A 22,341-nucleotide genomic window follows, 5' to 3' on the forward strand; every position below is an offset into this window, starting at 1 on the left:
TGTAAAGGCATATTACAGGGAACCTTACTCTGCATCCAATTCATGTTGTATTTAACTTGGGATTGCTTAATATTGATTGCTGAGCATCAATATCTCTCACTATAGTAGAATAGAATTCATTTTTTTAAAGAAATGAATTCCAAAATGTGGGGGGAGGGTAGGGAAGAAAAAGATAATTACACATTGCCATTTTAACACTAGCACAGACCATTCAAGCTTTCCAACAGGAGTATTTATTAATTTGGAACATTTTTCTCATCCATTCAAACATTTCATGTTACTTGCAATATAGTTTTGAATTGGCTTATGTTCACTGAACAACTTAAGAAAAGAACTTCATTTATACAGGATAGTATAGGCACACTTCAATGTCCTTACAGTTATACTTCAGCACACAGGAGGAAGAATGAAAAAAATGCAAAGGACTTCCTCAAATAAACAAATGCATCTGTCTGATTGGCTTCCTTCTGGAATCTGGTGTCAACTACAACTTCCCATTCGCGAAAGCTGCCTCCTGGAACTGAGGAACATAGGTTTTGAAATAAACCCTAATGAATAAAAAAAGAGGGAGCAATGGTTAGAAATGAAGAGCACAAGGAAATAGGAAAGACTTTTAACTCTGATGACTGAACGGTCTCTGTAGTTTACTATATACATGCATATATATTTTTCAAAACTCTCAAAATTTTCTGCAAAACTGAAAATTAACATTTTCTCATAAGAATTTCCCCTTTTTTAGGTTTTCCCTCTTAGATCGAACTAGCCCAGGCCTCTGCCTCTGCCATTGCTATTCTGTAACCACATGCGAAGAGGCATATGTGAGTAGATCTGCAATTTTTTCCTTCTCTTGTCAGAAGACATACTTTCTACCCAGTGATGACCCTGCAGAGATTAACTCCTTCTACGGTGAAATCACAGTTACAAACACTCATCCTGACATTCCATGGTATAGCATATTAGTACATAAATCAAATTTGTGCCCAATACATTTAATATGTTTGGATGGGGGAAGAAACTCTTCCTGGCAATAATTTTACCAAAATCCACATACTCACTGAATTTTTCACTAAAATTATCATCAGGAGGAACTTCTGCTGCAAAGCAGCATCTAATATACCCCACGTGATAAGATTCTGATCATAGCCGTCATTATGTCATGAATGCAGAGTAGGGGAAAGTTATCTTGGGCCTTTCTTGCACATCTTATAACATCTAACTCAAGAGTGATTCTGTCACAAGCCTGGCAAATGGCCACCTTAGTCAGGGAACCACCCAGGGAGACATAGAAAACAAAAAAAGGATAAAGAAATACAAAAATAATTAATCCCTCTCTCCAGATTTCAAATACAGAAAAACAGATGGCCAAGAATACAAGACACAAATGTCATGGATTCATGCTTCCTCCCATCTTGTTAAAGAACAGCTCTAGGTTATTCATCCAAGGACAATTTCCACGGAAATAGTTCTGTTCCTCCCCACTCCCAGATGATAACGTGTGTGTGGGGGAGAAAAGGAAAAAATGTGTTCACTTAGAACCAGCAGACTTTCATTACCTCAGTTTGAGCCATGGTCATGAAAGGACAAAGTGCTGACATAATGCAGCATCTTATCCTTTTTATAGAAAAAAATGGCTATTTAATGTAATTTACTGAATTTTATGGACGGCTGCCATTTTGGATCCCCTAGCTTGTCAGAATCACCAATCTGAGTACACAGCAATGTCAAGTTCGTCCTCAAATATCTGTGATTATACTAGTCTGTTCTACAAAGAACGTTAATAACCAACTGGAACCACTCATTGACCTGAGACAAGTTTGGAGAGCCAAAAGGGTAAGTCTTTATGTATCTGGAAAATTAAATCTCTGCTGTAAGATTAGAGACTTAATTTTCATGATTTTTGATGGATTTATTAAATATGGGAATGTTTATGTTGAGAGTATTGGTCTTCAGAAGAAAGAATTATCCTCCAAACAAGAACAGATGGCAGGTTGTTCAACCTTGTCCGTCTTACAGCGAAGACCAAAGTACGGAAAGTCCTCATCAGGGAACTCCTCTTTGCTGACGATACTGCATTAACATCCCACAAAGAAGAGTGTCTGCAGAGACTCATCGACAGGATTGCGACTGCCTGCAATGAATTTGGCTGAACCATCAGCCTCAAGAAAATGAACATCATGGGACAGGACGTCAGAAATGCTCCATCCATCAATATCGGCAACCACGCTCTGGAAGTGGTTCAAGAGTTCACCTACCAAGGCTCAACTATCACCAGTAACCTGTCTCTCGATGCAGAAATCAACAAGCTCATGGGAAAGGCATCCGCTGCTATGTCCAGACTGGCCAAGAGGGTGTGGAAAAATGGCGCACTGACACGCAACACAAAAGTCCGAGTGTTTCAAGCCTGTGTCCTCAGTACCTTGCTCTGCGGCAGTGAGGCCTGGACAACGTATGTCAGCCAAGAGCAGCGTTTCAACTCATTCCATCTTCGCTGCCTCCGAAGAATCCTTGGCATTAGGTGGCAGGACCGTATCTTCAATGCAGAAGTCCTCGAGGCGGCCAACATCCTCAGCATATACACCCTACTGAGCCAGTGGCGTCTGAGATGGCTTGGCTATGTGAGTCGCATGGAAGATGGCAGAATCCCCAAGGACGCATTGTACAGCGAGCTTGTCACTGATATCAGACCCACCGTCCGTCCATGACTCTGCTTTAAAGATGTCTGCAAATGGGACATGAAGTCCTGTGACATTGACCAGAAGTCGTGGGAGTCGGTTGCCAGTGATCGCCAGAGCTGGCTGACAGCCATAAAGGCGGGGCTAAAGAGTGGCGAGTGGAAGAGACTTAGCAGTTGGCAGGAAAAAAGACAGAAGTGCAAGGAGAGAGCCAACTGTGTAACAGCCCCGACAACTAATTTTATCTGCAGCGTCTGTGGAAGAGTCTGTCACTATAGAATTGGCCTTTATAGCCACTCCAGGTGCTGCTCCACTGACCACCTCTAGGCGCTTACCCATTGTCTCTCGAGACAAGGAGGCCAAAGAAAAAAAGAATTGGTTCTTAGTGCTTACTTTCACGTATAAGACAAATTAGTTTGCATTGTGATTACAATGAAAAATATTGTATAATCTGAGGGTAACTAATGGCAAGTACAAAGATATTTCTAAAATGGATTTAATTTCTCTTGTAATATAAAGAAGAAATTAGCAGATATATAAAGACAACACTGGATGAGAAATGCAAAAATTACACAGCAAAAATAACTAAATTCAAGGTATACCCATAAAAATGACTTCCTTATATTTATGATTTTGTTGCAGAAATATTATGATGTCCTAACAAAGTTAATAATGGGAATACAAGGTTAAAAGCATACCTCGGATTAAATGGAATGGTTCTTTAACACAGTGCCTATAGATGTTCTACTTTTGCTAGCTAGCCTTCATTGACAGAAGTCTGGTAGTGAAGTTTCTAAACCCATTTCTCACTATCCTGGAACTCCATCTGCTTCCTGAATGTAGATGAAAACCACTTAACCTTCACAAACACATACTGAGGATATTGCATTGCAGCTGAGTGCACATTATGGACTTGCCCACCTGCTTGCTTTCTCCAACGATTTATCTTTGTGGAGAGTAGTTGAGCTAATATTCTTATATTATTTTGAGGGGGGGGAAATGACTGAATCGTGTAACAATAATCAATGCTCAAACAAAGGAATCAGGAAAGAAAATCGAGCTATGATTCCTATGGCAAAAAATAAATCTAAGCTCTGTTAATCTTTAAAGACACTTACTTTGCTCTCTTAGCCATCTCATTGCCATCCCAGCGTGGACTGTATGGGTAGGATTTCTGTATCTGTTGATAGAGTTGACCACTGTTGGTAAAATGGTACACTGACTGGAACGTCAAGGTGGGTTGATCCCGTGGAAAATATAGGGGCAAATCGACTGCAGGTGAAAGGGAAAAAAAGTGAGAAGGTTTGCAAATAAGGGGAGAGGAAATAAAGCAGTCATTACGCATACTGAAATAGGCAGACAGAAATAAGGATTGAATCATTCATGCTCAGTTGTATCAAACAATAATGGATGAGTCATGTCCCCTAGACAAGAAAGCAGGACAGTATTTTGCATTTAATCTTTCTTTGCTAGGTGGCTAGCTTGTGTCAGAACCATTGAGTTTTCTTTCAATACTTTATGCAATGTGAATTAAAATAAAAAATACTTAGCCAAATATACCTGTTATCTGGTGTTAAACATACCGAAGAGAAAATGAATAAATAGTTCTACTCTACCACAACACTATTTCACAGGCTACATTTTCAGTGATACCTATATTTCCTTCCTTGGTTCTGTGTTTCTAACTCGTTGCACATCAATTTATGCACCGCTACTTAAAAGAAGGTTGTTCTTGGGAGGTGGGCAACACTAGCAAGGCAGAATCCATAACTCCAAAGTCGTGATGGGCCTTCTCTTTGAAGCACTACAGCCCACGTAGTAATGATGCTCCCACAATGGTGTTAGGTTGCGAATTCCAGGATATTGATCTAGCGAAGTCTTTGCACAAAAGAAAACCCTATCACAGTCTTGTTGAACAGATGAATGCCAAGCATTCCTTTATATACAGCATTAACCCTTGCAAATCAAATCTACACTGTACTCTTTTGGGGGAATGTTATGCTCTCCTCGCGATGGGTTTGGAATAGAGGCCTGCTACCCGATCCGAACCTGACAGGACCCGACGACCAGGTTCGGGTTGGGTCGGGCTGGACACACATGGTAAGTGCTCTGCTGGCAAGTATTAAAAAAAAACTTACCTGAGCTGGGAGTCCGGGACGAAATAGAATCTGCGCTGTGCATGAGTAACGTCACTATGACGTCTTGCGCATGCGCTGCAGTTTCTTGCAGGTTCGGTGTCAGGAAGGTAAGTAAATGGATGGTCGGGTCGGGCCGTGTAGTGGCGGGTTCGGGTTGGGTTGGGTTGGGCTCGGGGAAAAATCGGGGGAACTCGGGCTGGGTCAGGGTCAGGCCCACTGTGGTTCGGTCGGGTTCTTTTTCCTAATCTAAAGCAGGCCTTTGGTTTGGAGGAACCCACCACCTTCCTGCCTCCACCCAAATTAAGTCTGGGGCGGGAAGGTCTGTGAACGGCCTACATGCCCCTCCACCAATTGAGGCCCTTAAGTGGGCAATTAAAGCTCAATTAAGGGCCTCATTCCCCCGCTGTCGCAATCAGCCCAGCAACGGTTGGGCCTGTTGCCTCATGGGGAGCATGCCAAGCAAACCCGTGTAGTTGCTTGCCAGCTCCAGGGGGGAGGGGGAGAGGTGTACCCCTCGTTCAGGCACTAAGTGCCTTTTAACGAGGGACCCAGAATTGCGAAATGGCAGGTCCGCTGAGCACCACCCCCTGCCCTTGCGACCGACAACCCCGTCCATGAACCCCACCCCGCAAAAGCCCTCCAACTGTGACTTACCTGTGGCCTGGTTCCAAGGCCTCGGTTGAGTGCTCTATCGGCAGTAGCCACTGCTTCTGCAGTGACGCTGCTTGGTTAAAGAGCTGCCGGCCTCTGACTGGCCAACAGCTCTCAGCTGACGGGACTTCTGTTGTCAGGGTCCTTGATCCTGGGGAAGGTCTGGCACTGTCCACTTCAGTGCCTAATTGGCACTCCATTTGGCGGGCCTTCGCCAGAGGAGGCAACACGGGGCTCTTGACGGCGTTTTTGCCAGTGGTCGAGACCCCCGTCGCCACGGCAAAATCACGGACTTAAGTTATATTTTTGCTGTTGATACCCATCATTGCTCAGAAGCAGATTTCCATTAGATGGGAAGGACAGTGTGGAAGGGGCCAGAAGCTCTTACTCTAACCACGATTAAGCTCAGCTAATGGTATGAGTCCTGTTCAGTGCAGTGAAAGGTCCACCTTCAGTGAGTGGGCAATTGAACTACAATAAAACCTGGACATGGCATTACAGTTAACAAGATAGTATGTTGTACCAATTGGGCCTTGATTTAAATTGTAACTGATAAGGAAGAAAATTTCTTCCTTTCAACATCTGTGAGGATTTAAGTGAAATATGTCGGCAAGCTTATTCTGTGAGACCTAGCAGCTCAATGTTCCAGGGTATAGAATCTTTAGGCGTGACAGGGGAGGGGATAAAAGAGGAGGTGACATTGCACTGTTGATCAAGGAGTTAATTACTGAAGCAAGGAGGGATGATATCTTAGCAGGTTCTTCAAATGAAGCCATATGGGTAGAACCTAAAAACAAACAGAGGGCAATCACTTAGCTGGGCTTGTACTACAGGCCTCCAAACAGTCAGGGAGAGATAGAGGAGCAGATATGTAGGCAAATCTCAGAGAGGTGTAAAAATAATAGGGTAATAATAGTCGGGGATTTCAACTTACCTAATATCAACTGGGATAGTCTTAGTGCAAAAGGCTTAAAGGGGGCGGAATTCTTAAAATGCACACAGGAGAGCTTTTTGAGCCAGTACGCAGAAAGTCCTACAAGAGAAGGGGCAGTACTGGACCTAATCCTAGGGAATGAAGCTGGATAAGTGGTAGAAGTATCAGTGGGGGATCATTTCGGGCATAGTGACCATAACTCTAAGATTTAAGGTAGTTATGGAAAAGGACAAAGACAGGCTGGAAATAAAGGTACTGAATTGGGGGAAGGCCGATTTCAATATGATAAAACAGGATCTGGCCAAAGTGGACTGGGAGCAGCTGGGAAGGAAAGCTGTAGGAAAGTCTAGATCAGACCAGTGGGAGTTCTTCAAAAAGGAAACCATGAGTGTTCAGGGCCAACATGTTCCTGTAAAGGTGAAGGGTAGGCCCTGAATGTCAAGGGATATAGAGGATTGGATCAGGAAAAAAAAAAGAGGCTTATGGCAGATTCAGAGTGCTGAAAACAGCAGCGGCACAAGAGGAGTATAGAAAGTGCAGAGGGGTATTAAAAAAAGTAATTAGGAAAGCAAAGAGGGGACATGAAAAAACACTGGCGGGCAAGATAAAGGAAAATCCTAAGGCGATTTATAAGTATATTAAGGGCAAGAAGATAACTGGGGAAAGAATGGGGCCTATTAAGGACCAAAGTGGCAATCTGTGTGTGGAGCCGGAGGACATAGGTGTGGTTTTAAATAATTACTTTGCATCTGTGTTCGCTATGGAGAAGGAAGATGTAGGTGTAGAGATCAGGGAGGGGGATTGCGATATACTTGAACAAATTAACATTGAAAGGAAGTATTAGCTGTTTTAGTGGGCTTAAAAGTGGATAAATCCCCAGGCCCAGACAAGATGTATTCCAGGCTGTTATGTGAGGCAAAGGAGGAGATAGCAGGGGCTCTAAGGGACAGGATTAATCTCCATTTGGAGAGGCAGGGATTAATCAGGGATAGTCAGCATGGCTTTGTCAGGGGAAACCGTGTCTAACTACCTTGATTGAATTTTTCGAGGCTGTGACTAGATGTGTAGATGAGGGTGAAGCAGTTGATGTAGTCTACATGGACTTCAGTAAGGCTTTTGATAAGGTACCGCATGGGAGATTGGTTAAGAAGGTAAGAGCCCATGGGATCCAGGGCAATTTGGAAAAATGGATCCAAAATTGGCTTAGTGGGAGGAGACAGAGGGTGATGGTCGAGGGTTGTTTTTGTGAGTGGATGCCTGTGATGTACCACAGGGATCAGTGCTGGGAACCTTGCTGTTTGTAGTATATATTAATGATTTAGACGTGAATATAGGAGGTATGATCAGTAGGTTCGCAGATGACACGAAGATTGGTGGTGTCGTAAATAGTGAGGAGGAAAGCCTTAGATTACAGGACGATATAGATGGGCTGGTAAGATGGGCGGAGCAGTGGCAAATGGAATTTAATCCTGAGAAGAGTGAGGTGATGCATTTTGGGAGGACTAACAAGGCAAGGGAATATATAATGGATGGTAGGACCCTAGGAAGTACAGAGGGACCTTGGTGTACCTGTCCATCGACCACTGAAGGCAGCAGCACAGGTAGATAAGGTGGTTAGGAAGACATATGGGATACTTGCCTTTATTAGCCGAGGCAGAGAATATAGGAGCAGGGAGGTTATGATGGAGCTGTATAAAACGCTAGTTAGGCCACAGCTGGAGTACTGTGCACAGTTCTGGGCAGCACACTATAGGAAGGATGTGATTGCACTGGAGAGGGTGCAGAGGAGATTCACCAGGATGTTGCCTGGGCTGGAGCATTTCAGCTACGAAGAGAGACTGAAAAGGCTAGGGTTGTTTCCCTTAGAGCAGGGCTGAGGGGGGACATGATTGAGGTATACAAAATTATGAGGGGCATTGATAGGATAGATGGGAAGAAACTTTTTCCCTTAGTGGAGGGATCAATAACCAGGGGGCATATATTTAAGGTAAGGGGAAGGAGGTTTAGAAGGGATTTGAGGAAAAATATTTTCACCCAGAGGGTGGTTGGAATCTGGAATGCACTGCCTGAAGAGGTGGTAGAGGCAGGAACCCTCACAACATTTAGGAAGTATTTAGATGAGCACTTGAAACGCCATAGCATACAAGGCTACAGGCCAAGTGCTGGAAAATGGGACTAGAATAGTTAGCTGCTTGATGGCCAGCATGGACATGATGGGCCGAAGGGCCTGATTCTGTGCTGTATAACTCTATGGCTCTATAGCCCATATTGTAGTCCTTGGTTTCTGTTTTACATACAATATACATCACAGAAACACTGGTCTGTGCAAAAATATTTCTTTTGTTCCTAATTCCCTTGGTGGTGAGCCACCTTCTTGAACTATTGATAGGTAGGGAGTTCCAGGATATTGAACCAACAACAATGATGGAACGGTGATATATTTCCAAATCAGGATGGTGTGTGACTTGGCAGAGAATTTGCAGGTTGCAGTGTTCCATGTGCCTCCTCTCCTTGTCCTTCTAGCTGGCAGAGGTCATGGCTTTGGGAGTTTTTAAAATTCTTTCATAGGATGTGAGTGGTTGCTGGCAGAGGGCAACATTTGTTGCCCTTCCCTAATTGCCCTCGAGAAATTGTTGATGAGCCACCTTCTTGAACCGCTCCAGTCCATGTGATGTGGGTACACCCACAGTGCTGTTAAAAAGGGAGTTACAGGTTTTTGACCTAGACACAGTAAAGAAATGGCGGTATAGTTCCAAGTCAGGATGGTGTCTAACTTGAAGGGAACTTGCAGATGGTGGTGTTCTCATGCCTCTTCTGTCCTTGTCCGGCTAGGTGGTAGAGGTCATGGGTTAGGAAGGTGCTACCGACGTAGCCTTGGTGAGTTGCTGTAGTGCATCTTATAGATGGTACACAGTGTGTGCCGGTGGTGGAGGGAGTGAATGATTAAAGTGGTGGATGGGGTGCCAATCAAGCTGCTTTGCCCTGGATGGTGTCGAGCTTCTTGAGTGTTGTTGGAGTTATGCTCAACCAGGTAAGTGGAGAGTATTCCATCACAATCCTGACTTGCGCCTTGTTGCTGATGGACAGGCTTTGGGGAGTCAGAAGATACTAGATACAGACTTCTCATCCTCTAACCTGCTCTTCACAGCACAAAGGAGGCCATTCCAAAGCAGCAATTTTTCTAGTGCCACGCCTTCTCCTCGTACCCCAGAACATTCTTCTTTTTCAGATTGAATCTGCGTCCACCACGCTCTCAGGAAGTGCATTCCAAATCCTAACCACTTGCTGCTTAAAAATGTTCTTCCTCTTGTAGCCACAGTATTTATATGGCTAGGCCAGTATGTGGTCAATGTTAACCCCCAGGATGTTGATGGATTTGGCGATGGTAATTCCGTTCAACGTCAAGGGGAGATGGTTATATTCTCTCTTGATAGAGATGGTCATTGCCTGGCACTTGTGTGGCGTGAATAGTGCTGTGATAAGGACTGCTGGCATTTGAGCAAGGTGCCAAAACGTGCACCCAAGTAAGCAGTCAATGCCTTCAGGGGAGCAGATGGGAGAGAATCTGACTGAGAAAACTGATAACCTACGAATTAGGAGCAGGAGTAGGCTACTCGGACCCTCGAGCCTGCTCCACCATTCAGTAAGTTCATGGCTGAATTGATTACTACACATTCCCTCCTACCCCTGATAACCCTTCACCCCCTTATCAAGAATCTATCTACCTCTGCCTTAAAAATGCTCAAAGAATCTACTCCCACTGCCTTTTGAGGAAGACAGTTCCAAAGACTCACGACCCTCAGAGAAAAAACTTCTCCTCAACTCTGTCTTAAATGGACGATCCCTTATTTTTAAACAGTGACACCTAGTTCTAGATTCTCCCACAAGAAGAAACATTCTTTCCACATCCACCCTGTCAAGATCCCTCAGGATCTTAAATGTTTCAGTCAAGTCGCCTTTTACTCTTCTAAACTCCAGCAGATACAAGCCTAGCCTGTCCAACCTTTCCTCATAAGACAACCTGCCCATTCCAGGTATTAGTCTAGTAAACCTTCTCTGAACTGCTTCCAATGCATTTACATCCTTCCTTAAATAAGGAGACCAATACTATACACCGTACTCCAGATGTGGTCTCACCAATGCCCTGTATAATTGAAGCGTAACCTTCCTACTTTGGTATTCAAGTCTCCTTGCAATAAATGACAACATTCTATTAGAATGCAGAATTCTGGGGTGCAGCGGAATCTAGGTGTTCTCGTGCATGAGTCACAAAAAGGTACAGCAAGTAATAAAGAAGTCTAATGGAATGCTATCCTTTATTAAGAGAGGAATTGAAAATAAAAGTAAGGATGTTATGCTTGTTATATAGGGCATTGGTGAGACCACATCTCGAATGCTGTGTGCAGTTTTGGTCTCCTTATTTAAGGAAGGATGTAAAATACATTGGAGGCGGTTCAGAGGAGGTTTACTAGATTGATACCTGGAATTAGTGGGTTGTCTTATGAGGAAAGGTTGGACAGACTGGGCTTGTTTTCACTGGAGTTTAGAAGAGTGAGGAGAGACTTGATTGAAGTATTTCCAATCCTGAATGGTCTTGACAAGGTGGATGTGGAAATCAATGTTTCCTCTTGTGTCTAAGTCCAGAACTAGGGGGCACTGTTTTAACATTAGGGGTCACCCTTTTAGGACAGAGATGAGGAGAAACGTTTTCTCTCAGAGGGTTGTGTGACTTTGGAACTCTGCCTCAGGTGGTGGTGGAGGCGGGTCATTGAATATTTTTAAGGCAGAAGTAGATAGATTCTTGTTCGGCAAGGGAATCAAAGGTTATGGGGGTAGATGGGAGTGTCGAATTCGAAACATAAACAGATCAGCCATGATCTTATTGAATGACGGATCAGGCTCGAGGGGCCAAATGGCCGACTTCTGCTCCTAATTCGTATGTTCGTATCAGCTTTCCTAATTACTTGCTATACCTACATACTAACCTAATGCGATTCATGCACGATGTCACTTAGATACCTCTGCATCTCAAAGCTGTGCAATCTCTCACCATTTAGATAATATGTTTTTTTATTTTTCCGGCCAAAATGGACAATTTCACATTTTCCCAAATTATACTCCATTTGCCAGATCTTTGCCCACTCACTTAACCTACCTATATCCCTTTGTAGCCCTCTTGTGTCTTCCTCACAACCTATTTTCCTACCCATCTTTGTGCCATCAACAAATTTAGCAACCATACCTTCAGACCCTTCATCAAAGTCATGTATACAAAAAGTTGAGGCCCCAGCACAGATCCCTGCGGCACACCATTCATTACATCTTGCCAACCAGAAAATGACCCATTTATGCCTACTCTCTGTCTCCTGTTAGCTAACCAATCTTCTATCCATGCCAATATGTTACCCCCTACACCATGAGCTTTTTTCTGCAATAACCTTTGATGTGGCACCTTATCAAATGCCTTCTGGAAATCTAAGTACAATATATCCACTGGTTCCCCATTATCCACAGCACATGTAACTCCCTCAAAGAACTCCAATAAATTGGTTAAACATGATTTCCCTTTCACAAAACTATGTTGACTCTGCCTGATTACCTTGAATTTTTCTAAATGCCCTGCTACAACATCTTTAATAATAGCTTCTAACATTTTCCCTAAGATGTTAAGCTTACTGGCCTGTAGTTTCCTGTTTTCTGTCTCCCTCCCTTTTTGAATAAAGGAGTTACAGTCGCTATTTTCCAATCTCAAGGAACCTTCCCCGAATCTAGGGAATTTTGGATAATAAAAACGAATGCATCAACTATCTCACTAGCCGCTTCTTTTAACACCCTAGGATGAAGTCCATCAGGACTCGGGGACTTGTCAGCCTGCAGCTCTAACAATTTGTTCAGTACCACTTCTCTGGTGATTGTAATTTTCTTGGGTTCCTCCCTCCTTTCCATTTCCTGACTTACAGCTAATACTGGGATGTTACTTGTATCCTCAATAGTGAAGACCGATGCAAAATATCAGTTCAATTCATCAGCCATTTCCTTATTATCCATTATTAATTACATAAGCCAGAATCTGCTGTCAAAATAATGGTAGTCTAATAACACTCACCGCTATTTTTGATTAAATAAAATAGCAACATCAGTCGAGGAGCAGATGTGCAGTTAAATGTAAATGTCCAAAAGTTGCTGTCCTTGGTGTTCTGCTCTGCTGTTGACTTCACGAAAACAACATTTTGTTGTCCACCTCATCAAGGGCATGCACTGAATGACATCAAGTTGCTGTACTTACGCAGTAGATACAAACCACGCCCGCCGTAGATATTTAGGGCTTGTAATTGTGAAGCCTATTCCTTCAGGTTTTGAAGTTTCCAGAGAGACTATAGGCATTTTACTTTTTTCCCTTATTTTTCGTTTCTGTCTCTTTTTCCCTTTTAATCCGATCTTTCTGCATCTGATTTGGTATTGAATTCACCCTGCTTCTCAGACCTTTTGCCATGTTTTTCCCAATCCTTAAATCTCATTGGTTAAGCAGAAATCTTGTTGGTTGGCCTGTTTACTCAGGTCTGCAATCCCATTTCCCTTGCTGCAGTGTTATCAGCTCGAATTCTTAGCAACTTTGCAGGCAGTTTTTGAGCTGAAGGGAGGAAAGTCTAGCTAACGGCAGTCGTTGTTAAATGCCCTGCTACAGCAAAATCTTGCCCAATATCACAGAGACTAGGAGCTGCATGCAGAATTTGAGCATGAATCCATGTTACAGCATTCTGTAGCATAGGATGCTAATGCTCCAATAGGCTGTGCTACTGTACTAGCCCCATATTTCAGTTGTTAAATGCATATTTGACTGGAAAGGTGGTCAGTTGCATTCAAATGTTATTTATGTTTACTAAATCCCAATTAGTTTCTCAATGTCTGGCCTAACTTCTACACAAGCATGACTAGAATGATATTTTCTTGTTTCAAACAATAGTTTAGATAAACTAGTAGCCTCAATTGCTGCCTGAGCTGCTGAGTATTTCCAGCATTTTCTGTTTTTATTAGCTTCAACTGACCTTTATTTTAAAGTCCAAAATCCAAGTGTCATATAGTCATACCTATTCACATAGCACATGCAAATTCTATTATCTAGTCACAAAGGATTTCTAAATTAAAAGGTACAGCAAAAGAAACAAAGGAAATTTTAAAAACTGCAAAATAGTAATATGAATCAAGAAGCAAAGCTCTGATCATGTGCAATTTTATCCATCTTTACCACAACAGTTTGATTTCCAAACATCACCCACATCAGTATCATTTTAAACTACATGATCCAAAATCAGAATTTGCTCTTTTGTTAATTCTCTTCTCTAAACTAAGGTAGGCATCCAGTAATCATACAGATATTTCGTTGAATTATTTTTGTCTTTATGTGTACTTGAAGTTTTCACAAAACAAAGGGAAATAATACAATTTTTGTGATCAAAATAGAGCCAAACATACTAGTCAGTATGGATATTTGTATATTCGTATTGTACTTTGAGGAGGCAGTAAAGTTAGACCTACACACAATTTTTGTACCATGCAACAGGATTAAATAAATACTAAAAGAGGGTTCTAGTTCCCTGAAATCTAGCAATATCAAACAGAATTGCTATTTAGCCTATTCAGATTGTAGTCCTGTTTTGTTTGCCCTGGTAGCTCCACCTTTTTAATCCCAATTCCTTGTCATTTCTCCATATCCTTTAATACCCTTACATCCATATAAATATTTTACTGTAAGGTGATTCTTTTCTCTAAGAAATAACAATGCAACTCATATATTGGAAAATGCATTCTTTGTCAGATTATTGAAAATTTCATTCAGCTATACTCCTTTTTCATGATTGTGCTAGTTTTCCCATCAAGAGAAGCCTGTTCATAAAGCTTGTGCACATCACTGAAAACAAGTTCTAAGTCTCAAAAGTTGTCCTACTAATCTGCATTATTTCCTAGCAGTACATTTTCAACAATCACTTAAAAAAATGTAACAAAAGTTCTTCTGGTTTTTAAACTAAAATCAGCCTCACAAGCGTCCAGTGTACTCAAGTAGGTTCTCGACAGACTCATGAAACAATACATGTTTAAAGACTTCTAAATAAATCAAGGAAACTTTGGAGTATTCAGGACTCTCAAAGCAATATGTTACATGTTTTTCTCCCCACCAAACAGCATAAATTAGTAAAATCATTCATATTTAATCCTGTCCAGAAAGTTCCTTTGATCATTTCTCTCCAATTTAAGATCTGCAAGCATGTTATCTCACAGAAAACAGCTCCCAATCACAGAAGTAATGATGGGAGATATTGCACTGGTGACAACATCAAAGTTCACTAGCATTTAAATCAGGTGAAGGAGCCAGCTACTGCTGAAGTGCTGCAGGGTAATTCTTTCCTGTAATTAAACTGTCTAGCATATTACTGTTTCTCACAACTATTTGTTCTCAATGATATCAATGTCTGCCAATGTTGTCCACAACACATTTAATGTGACCATACCTCACAGTTTACAGAAGGGACTAATGGAGCACATCAGTTTGGCAATACAATTTAAGTTCAATGCAGGGCTCTGAAATCATAAATACAGCAAACAAGGTTTAAATACCAGGAGACACAAATTAAAATTTAGGTGGTTAGGAGTAAGGGAATTTGAGGGAATTTTTCACCTAAATGGTAATTGTTTTGTGGAATAAGGAATGACACATTGGTTGCATTTCTGGAGAAAGGAAAGATTGAAGGATACTGCAAGGTGGCAAAATAAGGTGAAAAGGCAAATAGGTGAGGTTGCGTTTAAAAAGGGATCCAATAGCCTTTTTCTCTCTCGATAAAAAAAGTCACCTTTTTGGTCTAAGTACAATTTTTTTTTGAAAGAAGAGAACCAAAGTTCTTTATTGTAAAAGCTTTGAGTATTTTGTTTTCAGAATACCATGCGGACATTCTCAAGTCTATCAAAAATAATCCATTATCAACTTGCCCCTCTCTGGGAGCAGTATTTGTTCATTACATAGCTGCCCTCGCTACTTTACAGTAAAGACAATGCCAGATTGCTTTAATTGGGTGAATGGGAGAGGAGTTAGTGTCAGTATCAGACAGATCGATCTCTCTCCAAAAGTATACTCTAGTTGATCTGGAGCATCATGGAACACAACTACTGAAAAGAATGCACCTCAGATTATCTTAATTGCCCAGCTAAAAGCAGCTGAAAGATGGTGCAAGAAGCAAAGGTACACTCACGATTCATCATTTGGAGCTGTATTCTTTTACTGACAAAAAAAATCCACATTATAAAAGGAAGCAAAACAGACAAACTAAACAACAAAACTTCACAGCATTCTGACAGCTTCCACATAAACAAATTGGACCAGTAAAGGGCTTGAGGATTTGCAAGCCTGTTTTGGGTTGCACAGGCATCAAAAGGTATGCTATCATCACTTATTACTGCTAAGTTTAAAAAAAAAAGCAAAGAGAAGAATGAAACTTGCATTAATGGCACACCTTCCTATCATAACCCCAGACATCACTGGTACCTTGCACCTCTTAATGTAATTTATTTTTGAAATTCAGTTCCATGATTACCGATGAGTCAACCAACTGAAAACGTGGAAGCCAGAAACTGAGCAAACGCTCCCTCTAAACTTAGATGGAATAAATGTAATGAGTAGTAACATGGATGGGAGAATGTAGAAAAAAGCAAATCACATTTCCTTAAAGGGACATGTAATTTCTACTTTTAAAAAAAAACTGCTTCACAATTTTAAGCAGTGAGCTTTACCTACAATGGATGTTTTATTGCCCAATTGCAAAAAGGCTTGCCTATATAAAAGGGAACTGCAGTCTCAGTGAAGACATTGAAAGATCTTAAAATAATGCAAAGCAGTTTGTTTTAAACACAAAGCGCTACTTCTGAAAAGTGAAATCTGCAGGAAAAAGTGTGTGGAAACTGGCAGAACATTTCCACAGTAACTACCCCTTCAAATACCCCTCCAAGATGCCCTGCCAACATTTTGTTCAAATTAAACTAAAGGAGAGTTCATATGGACATGCCAGGCAGTGTAAATAAATAATACTTCAACATGTACTACCATCAAGGCAAACAAACAGAATGCTCCTCCAATCAATATCTGATCCAAATTCATTTTTATATCACTACAAAATAAAAATAAGTGAATCATTTTCATTTATAGAATACTGTTTGTTGGATGGATTGTTAGTAGCCTATAGTCACCTACTCAGTCATAATGGCACAGAAGGAGACCATTTGGCTCACTGGGTCCATACCATCCCTCTGTAGACTGTTCGCAACCACATATCTGCTCCATCACTAAGACCGCCTCATTCCATCTCTGTCTCAGATCATCTACTGCTGAAACCTTCAGTCGTGCCTTTGTTATCTATTGACTTAACTAGTCCAACGCACTCATGGCTGACCTCCCACGTTCTACCGTCTGTAACCTTGAGGTCATCCAAAACTCTGCTGCCGATGTCCTAACTCACACCATGTCCCATCCACCATCACCCTAAATTTGCTTATTCCCGGTTAAGCAATGCTTCGATTTTAAAATTCTCATTCTTGTTTTCAAATCCCTCCATGGCCTCACCCCTTCCTATCTCTGTAACTCCTCCAGCCCCACAGCCCTCCGAGATCTGTTATTTCTGGCTCTTCAGCAACCCTGATTTTAATCACTTCACCTCTGGCAGCTGTGCTTTCAGCTACCAAGGTCCTAAGCTCTGGAATGTCCTCTCTAAATATCTCTTTCCGCCTTTAAGATGCACCTTAAAATCAAATTCGTTGACCACCACTAGCCCATATATCTCACTATAATGAAGGGTCACTGACCTGAAATGTTAACTCTGCTTCTATCTCCATAGATGCTGCTAGACCTGCTGCATATTACCAGCATTTCTTGTTTTTATCTCATTATGTGGATTGGTATCAAATTTTGCTTGATAATGCTTGTGAAGAAACTTGGGACGTTTTATTGCGTTAAAGTGCAATATAAATACAAGATGATACTGTAGAGGTGGGAACAGAATTCATTGGCAGAAATGTTCTGGTTTTGATTGGAGAGGTAAGGGTGGGCCAAGCAAGGGAAGTGGCACAGAGCTGGACAATGGATAAGAGATGGAGAAGGATGCCGTTTTAAAGCTTGTAGAGGTCAAATAGGGATAATGCTGCACAGTCACAGAGAGTGTGACTTTAGTAGGGCCATTTCAGTGCTGTTGTTGGGGTAGGAGCCTGACTGTAAGTATTCAGACTTGGAGTTATGGGAGAGATGGGCACAGGTCTAGGAGGTGAAAACTTATGTGAGCACTTTGGAAAGGAAAGGGAGGATGGAGATGGGGTAGTAGTTTGCAAGGAGAGAGGTTCTTATGAATAGGGGATGATTCCGATTTTGAAGGAGAGAGGTATGGTATTTGAGGAGAAGGAGGTGACGATGGATCGAAAAATTATTGTGAAGGGAGATATTTAGGAAGAACAGGACGGCAAGAAAAGCTGAGATAGAGATTGAGCCTCTGCTTAATGCAGAGCATGAGAGCAGAAAGGAGGGACATCTAAGGGAGAAATCTGGAGTGGGCTGATAGACAATGAGGAATTCAAAGAGGAGTGCTTGATGGAAGATAGTGCTAAAGGAGAAAGGAGGAGAGATCAAAGTGTGACTTTATGGTAAGAGCTATGTACCACTGGGGTTTGGTTGGGGTAGCTGGTGAAATGTATAGCATGGCAAGGAGGCTTCGGGAAGGGGCAAGGTGTCTTCACTTGTGAATAAGGCTCTTAATTCTGAAAGAAAATGTATGGAAAGGAATATTGAGTGCAGTGTAAAACTGGCTTCCAATTTGCTATCGCCTAAGACAAGCTTCACCCCCTATATAGCTCAACTGTCAAAGAAGAAACATTTGGGGGAACTTTATGCTCTCCCCCACGTCGGGTCTGGAGGTGGGGAGCATAAAAATGGGCAGGATGGTGGCGGGGCGGGGGACCCAACCACCTTCCCGCCTCCACCAAAATTAAATCTGGAGAGGAAAGGCCTGTGAACGGCCTTCCTGCCCCAAAACCAATTAAGGCCCTTAAGAGGGCAGTTAATGCCCAATTAAGGGCTCCATCCCACCGCCGTCGGAATTAGCCCAGCGGCGGGCAGGCCTGTCGCTGCACAGGCAGCAAAGATTGCCGGCTCTGGGGTGGTTGTAGGGGGTGTTCCTCACTAAAAGGCACTTAGTGCCTGAATGAGGGATCCGGCTGGGAAGGGGACGGGGCACGCTGAGAGCCAAACCCCTGCCCTTGCTGCTGACCGTCTCCCCCGTGACCCCCAGTCTACGAAACCCCTCCGCTGAGACTTAGCTGTTGCTTGGGTCCAGAGCCTTGGGTGGGTGCTCAACCGGCAGAGCCACCGTCTCTGCAGTGGCACTGCTCAGTTAAAGATCTGCCGGCCTCTGATTGACCAACAGCTCTCAACAGGCGAAACGTCCGCTGCTGTCCACTTAGGTGCCTAATTGGCACTTGATCCGGTGGGTCTTCCCCAGAGGAGGTGATGCGAGGCTCTCGCTGGCGCTTTTGCTGGTGGTCGAGACCCTCGTCACAAAGACAAAATCCCGGCCATTGTTCACAACTGCTTAAAATTAAAGCATCCATATAAAAAGGTAACACACAATACTTGCTGGAACATTCTTTGCATATGGCTCCCAAAGATAGCTTTACAGAAGTGTATTATACATATAATGTATTAAAACAACAAATTAAAAAGGAGTGTTTGTTGAGAGTACAATTTGTTTTAGCACAAAGCCTCTGCTGAGTTTAATGATTTAGAAAGTTGTTGTTGGAGAGTATTAAAAATAGAACTGTTGCACAAATCTTGAAAAGTTTGACTCTATGATAGATAGGAAGAAACGTTTTCCCTTAGCGGAGGTGTCAATAACCAGGGGGCATTGATTTAAGGTAAGGGGTAGGAGGTTTAGAGGGGATTTGAGGAAAATCTTTTTCACCCAGAGGGTGGTTGGAATTTGGAACACACTGCCTGAAGTGGTGGTAGAGGCAGGAAACCTCACAACATTTAAGAAGCATTTAGATGAGCACTTGAAACGCCATAGCATACAAGGCTACGGGCCAAATGCTGGAAAATGGGATCAGAATAGATAGGTGTTTGATGGCCGGCACAGACACTATGTGCTGTATAACTCTATGACTCTATTTTTCACACAATTTCAGATACAGAAATCAAATTGGGTTTTGCCGAAACAAAATGGTGGATTTCAGAATGTTTCCTAGAATTATGTGTTTAAATCACAGAGAAGGTAGATCAGGGGAATGCTGTTGATGTGGTGTACATGGACATCCAAAAAGCATTTAATAAAGTGCCACACCACAGACTTGTGAGCAAAGTTATAGCTCACGGAATAAAAGTGACAGTAGTAACAGGGATACAAAATTGGCTGAATGACAGGAAAGAGAGGTTAATGGCTTTTTTTTTGGACTGGAGAAAGGTTTGTAGTGGAGTTCCCCAAGGTCAGTGTTAGGACTCTTGCAGTTCCTGATATATATTAATAACTTAGACCTTGGTGTACAAGACACAATTTAAAAATCTGCTAATGATACAAAACTTGGAAACATTGTGAAATGTGAGGAGGCTGGTGTAGAACTTGAAATGGACATAGGTTGGTGGAATGGGCGGATAAGTGGCAGATGAAATTTAGTGCAGAGAAATGTGAAGTGGTTTATTTTAGTAGGAAGAACTCCAGACAATATAAAATAAAGGGTGCAATTATAAAGGGGGTGCAGGAGCAGAAGGACTGGGGTGTATATGTGCATAAATCACTGAACTAGGTTGAGAGCGTGGTTAATAGAACATATAGCATCCTAGGCTTCATTAATAGGGGAATAGAGTACAAAAGCAAGTAAGTTAAGTTAAAAACCAGTATAAAAAACACTTTTCGGCCTCAACTGGAGTACTGTGTCCAGTTCTGGGTGCCACACTTAAGGAAAGATGTGAAGTCACTGGAGCGAGTGCAGAAAAGGTTTACGAGAATGGTTCCAGGGATGAGGAACTTCAGTTACGTGGATAGATTGGAGAGGTTGGGACTGTTTTCCTTGAAGAGAAGGTTGAGAGGAAATTTGATAGAGGTACTTAAAATCATGTGAAGTCTGGACAGGGTAGGTAGGGAAAAACTGTTCCCATTGGTGGAGGGATCGAGATCAAGAGGGCATGGATTTAAGGTAATTGACAAAAAAAGCAATAGTGACATGAGGAAAAACTTTTCCACACAGGGAGCGCTTAGGATCTGGAACAGACTGCCTGAGAGTGTGGTGGAGGCAGATTCAATCCAGGCATTCAAGAGGGAATTGGATTGTTATCCAAAAAGGAAGAATGTGCAGGGCTACGGGGAGAAGGCCAGGGAGTGGCACGAGGTAAATTGCTCTTTTGGAGAGCCGGCGCAGACTCGATGGGCTAAATGGCCTCCTTCTGTGCTGTAACAATTCTATGATTCTGTGAAATTCACTTCTATCCTCAAGTTATTAAGAACTTTGGGCATGTACTGATTCCTAAACTAGAAACCTATTAGGAAATTCTTCAGTTCCACTCTATCAGGTTCAAGGTAGCTTGCTGACAACATATTTTGCTAACAGGCAAACAGATCAAAACATAATATACAAGTGTGTAAAGTCATACTGCACAGTTTGGATAAGAAAACCAAAATAGCACCACAGGTTGTGCAAAATACACTACAGTGATTTTAAAGTTGAGTGGCTCCAGTGAATTAAACAAAGAATGTTCTGATTTAGTACAACCGTTCCCTGTGAAAGAAAAAAATTGGTCACGAAGACAGCTGAGTTAACAATGAAGTTTCATCTGTACTGATATTAGCAATAAACCTCAACTTGGGGCAGGAATTGGGGGTGTGAAGGGAAAAATGGGGCCAACCCTCTGGCACCCAAAATGTGAGACTTGAACTCCTGGCCTCCTTAAGACTTCCAGGAACTGGCTCCTACCCAAAACCAAAGTTCACGGGGCCTGGCCCCTAAGACCCAGAGAAATGGTCCTGGCAAGATCAGTAATAAATGGAGGCTGGCAAGCAGAACTAGAGAAATCCTAAAAATCTGTGATAGTACTAGGAAGCCCAGGCCGGGGAATACCCAAGGTATTGTCACGCACATCAGCAGTGTGATGATACAACAATCATGGACTAAGTCATAAGAGTTATGAAAAACAGACTTTATCTTTAAAAAAAAATGAATCTTTATTTTAAAAAGTGAACAAAGATCCAAAACGGCCACTGAAGAAAAGGGGATTGGCCTTTTGTGTATTCAAACCGTCTGGCACAAAGGACAAATCTTCAAAGCCTGAAGGTGTTAACTGAACCCATTTTACACCTATCCTAAAAATATTGCATGAATTGAATGTCTTCTTCTGAAACAAAGGAGCTGTGAAGTAGCCATGTCCTGTGCCAATATGCAATCACCATGGGGAACAGAGGAGAATGTCTCCGACCAGGAGGTGAGAGGTGACACAGTTTTACCTTAAAAAAGACAGCCAGAGAGAGAGAGACACTCACCCAGGAGCAAGAGGCAATGTCAGAACAGTTGGCGTTCCAGCAAGCCAGAAAACACATGCCCTGCTGAAAAAAATCTGACATCTACATTATACAGCAGTGAGAGCTAGAAGTAACGCACCGTCTTCAACAGAACCTTCAATTGCGAGAGAAATCTACAATCATCTCAGACCTGCATCCATCTAGAACTTGATTCTCAGGAGAATTGAATAGGTTTATCATAACTACATGGTCGTAACAGTACCTTGTGGGGTCAGCAGGAGCACTGATTTAAAAAATTAAAAAATATTAAACTAACCTGGGTGTCCTGTGGCCAGGATCCCAGGAGCAGTCACCTTTTGCTGGTGCACTGGAGACAATGTAACCCTCAGTTAGACCCTCAATTAAAATAGCTCGAT

At 42.3% G+C, this 22,341-nt stretch overlaps 1 protein-coding gene across 3 annotated transcripts in view; it reads right to left on the reverse strand.

Moving 5' to 3' along the window:
- Positions 1-210: 210 nt before the first annotated feature.
- Positions 211-22,341, reverse strand: part of babam2 (BRISC and BRCA1 A complex member 2) — a 306,145-nt gene continuing 284,014 nt past the window's right edge. For all 3 annotated transcript variants that reach the window (XM_068027726.1, XM_068027723.1, XM_068027724.1), the window contains 2 exons: positions 3,791-3,944; positions 211-548 (listed from right to left, as the gene is read on the reverse strand). In XM_068027726.1, the coding sequence (XP_067883827.1) occupies positions 485-548; positions 3,791-3,944 (218 nt within the window). In that variant the 3' untranslated portion in view covers positions 211-484. The remainder of the gene's footprint in view (positions 549-3,790; positions 3,945-22,341) is intronic.

Source organism: Heterodontus francisci, chromosome 3 (assembly GCF_036365525.1).
Source record: "Heterodontus francisci isolate sHetFra1 chromosome 3, sHetFra1.hap1, whole genome shotgun sequence".
Classification (NCBI taxonomy): domain Eukaryota; kingdom Metazoa; phylum Chordata; class Chondrichthyes; order Heterodontiformes; family Heterodontidae; genus Heterodontus; species Heterodontus francisci.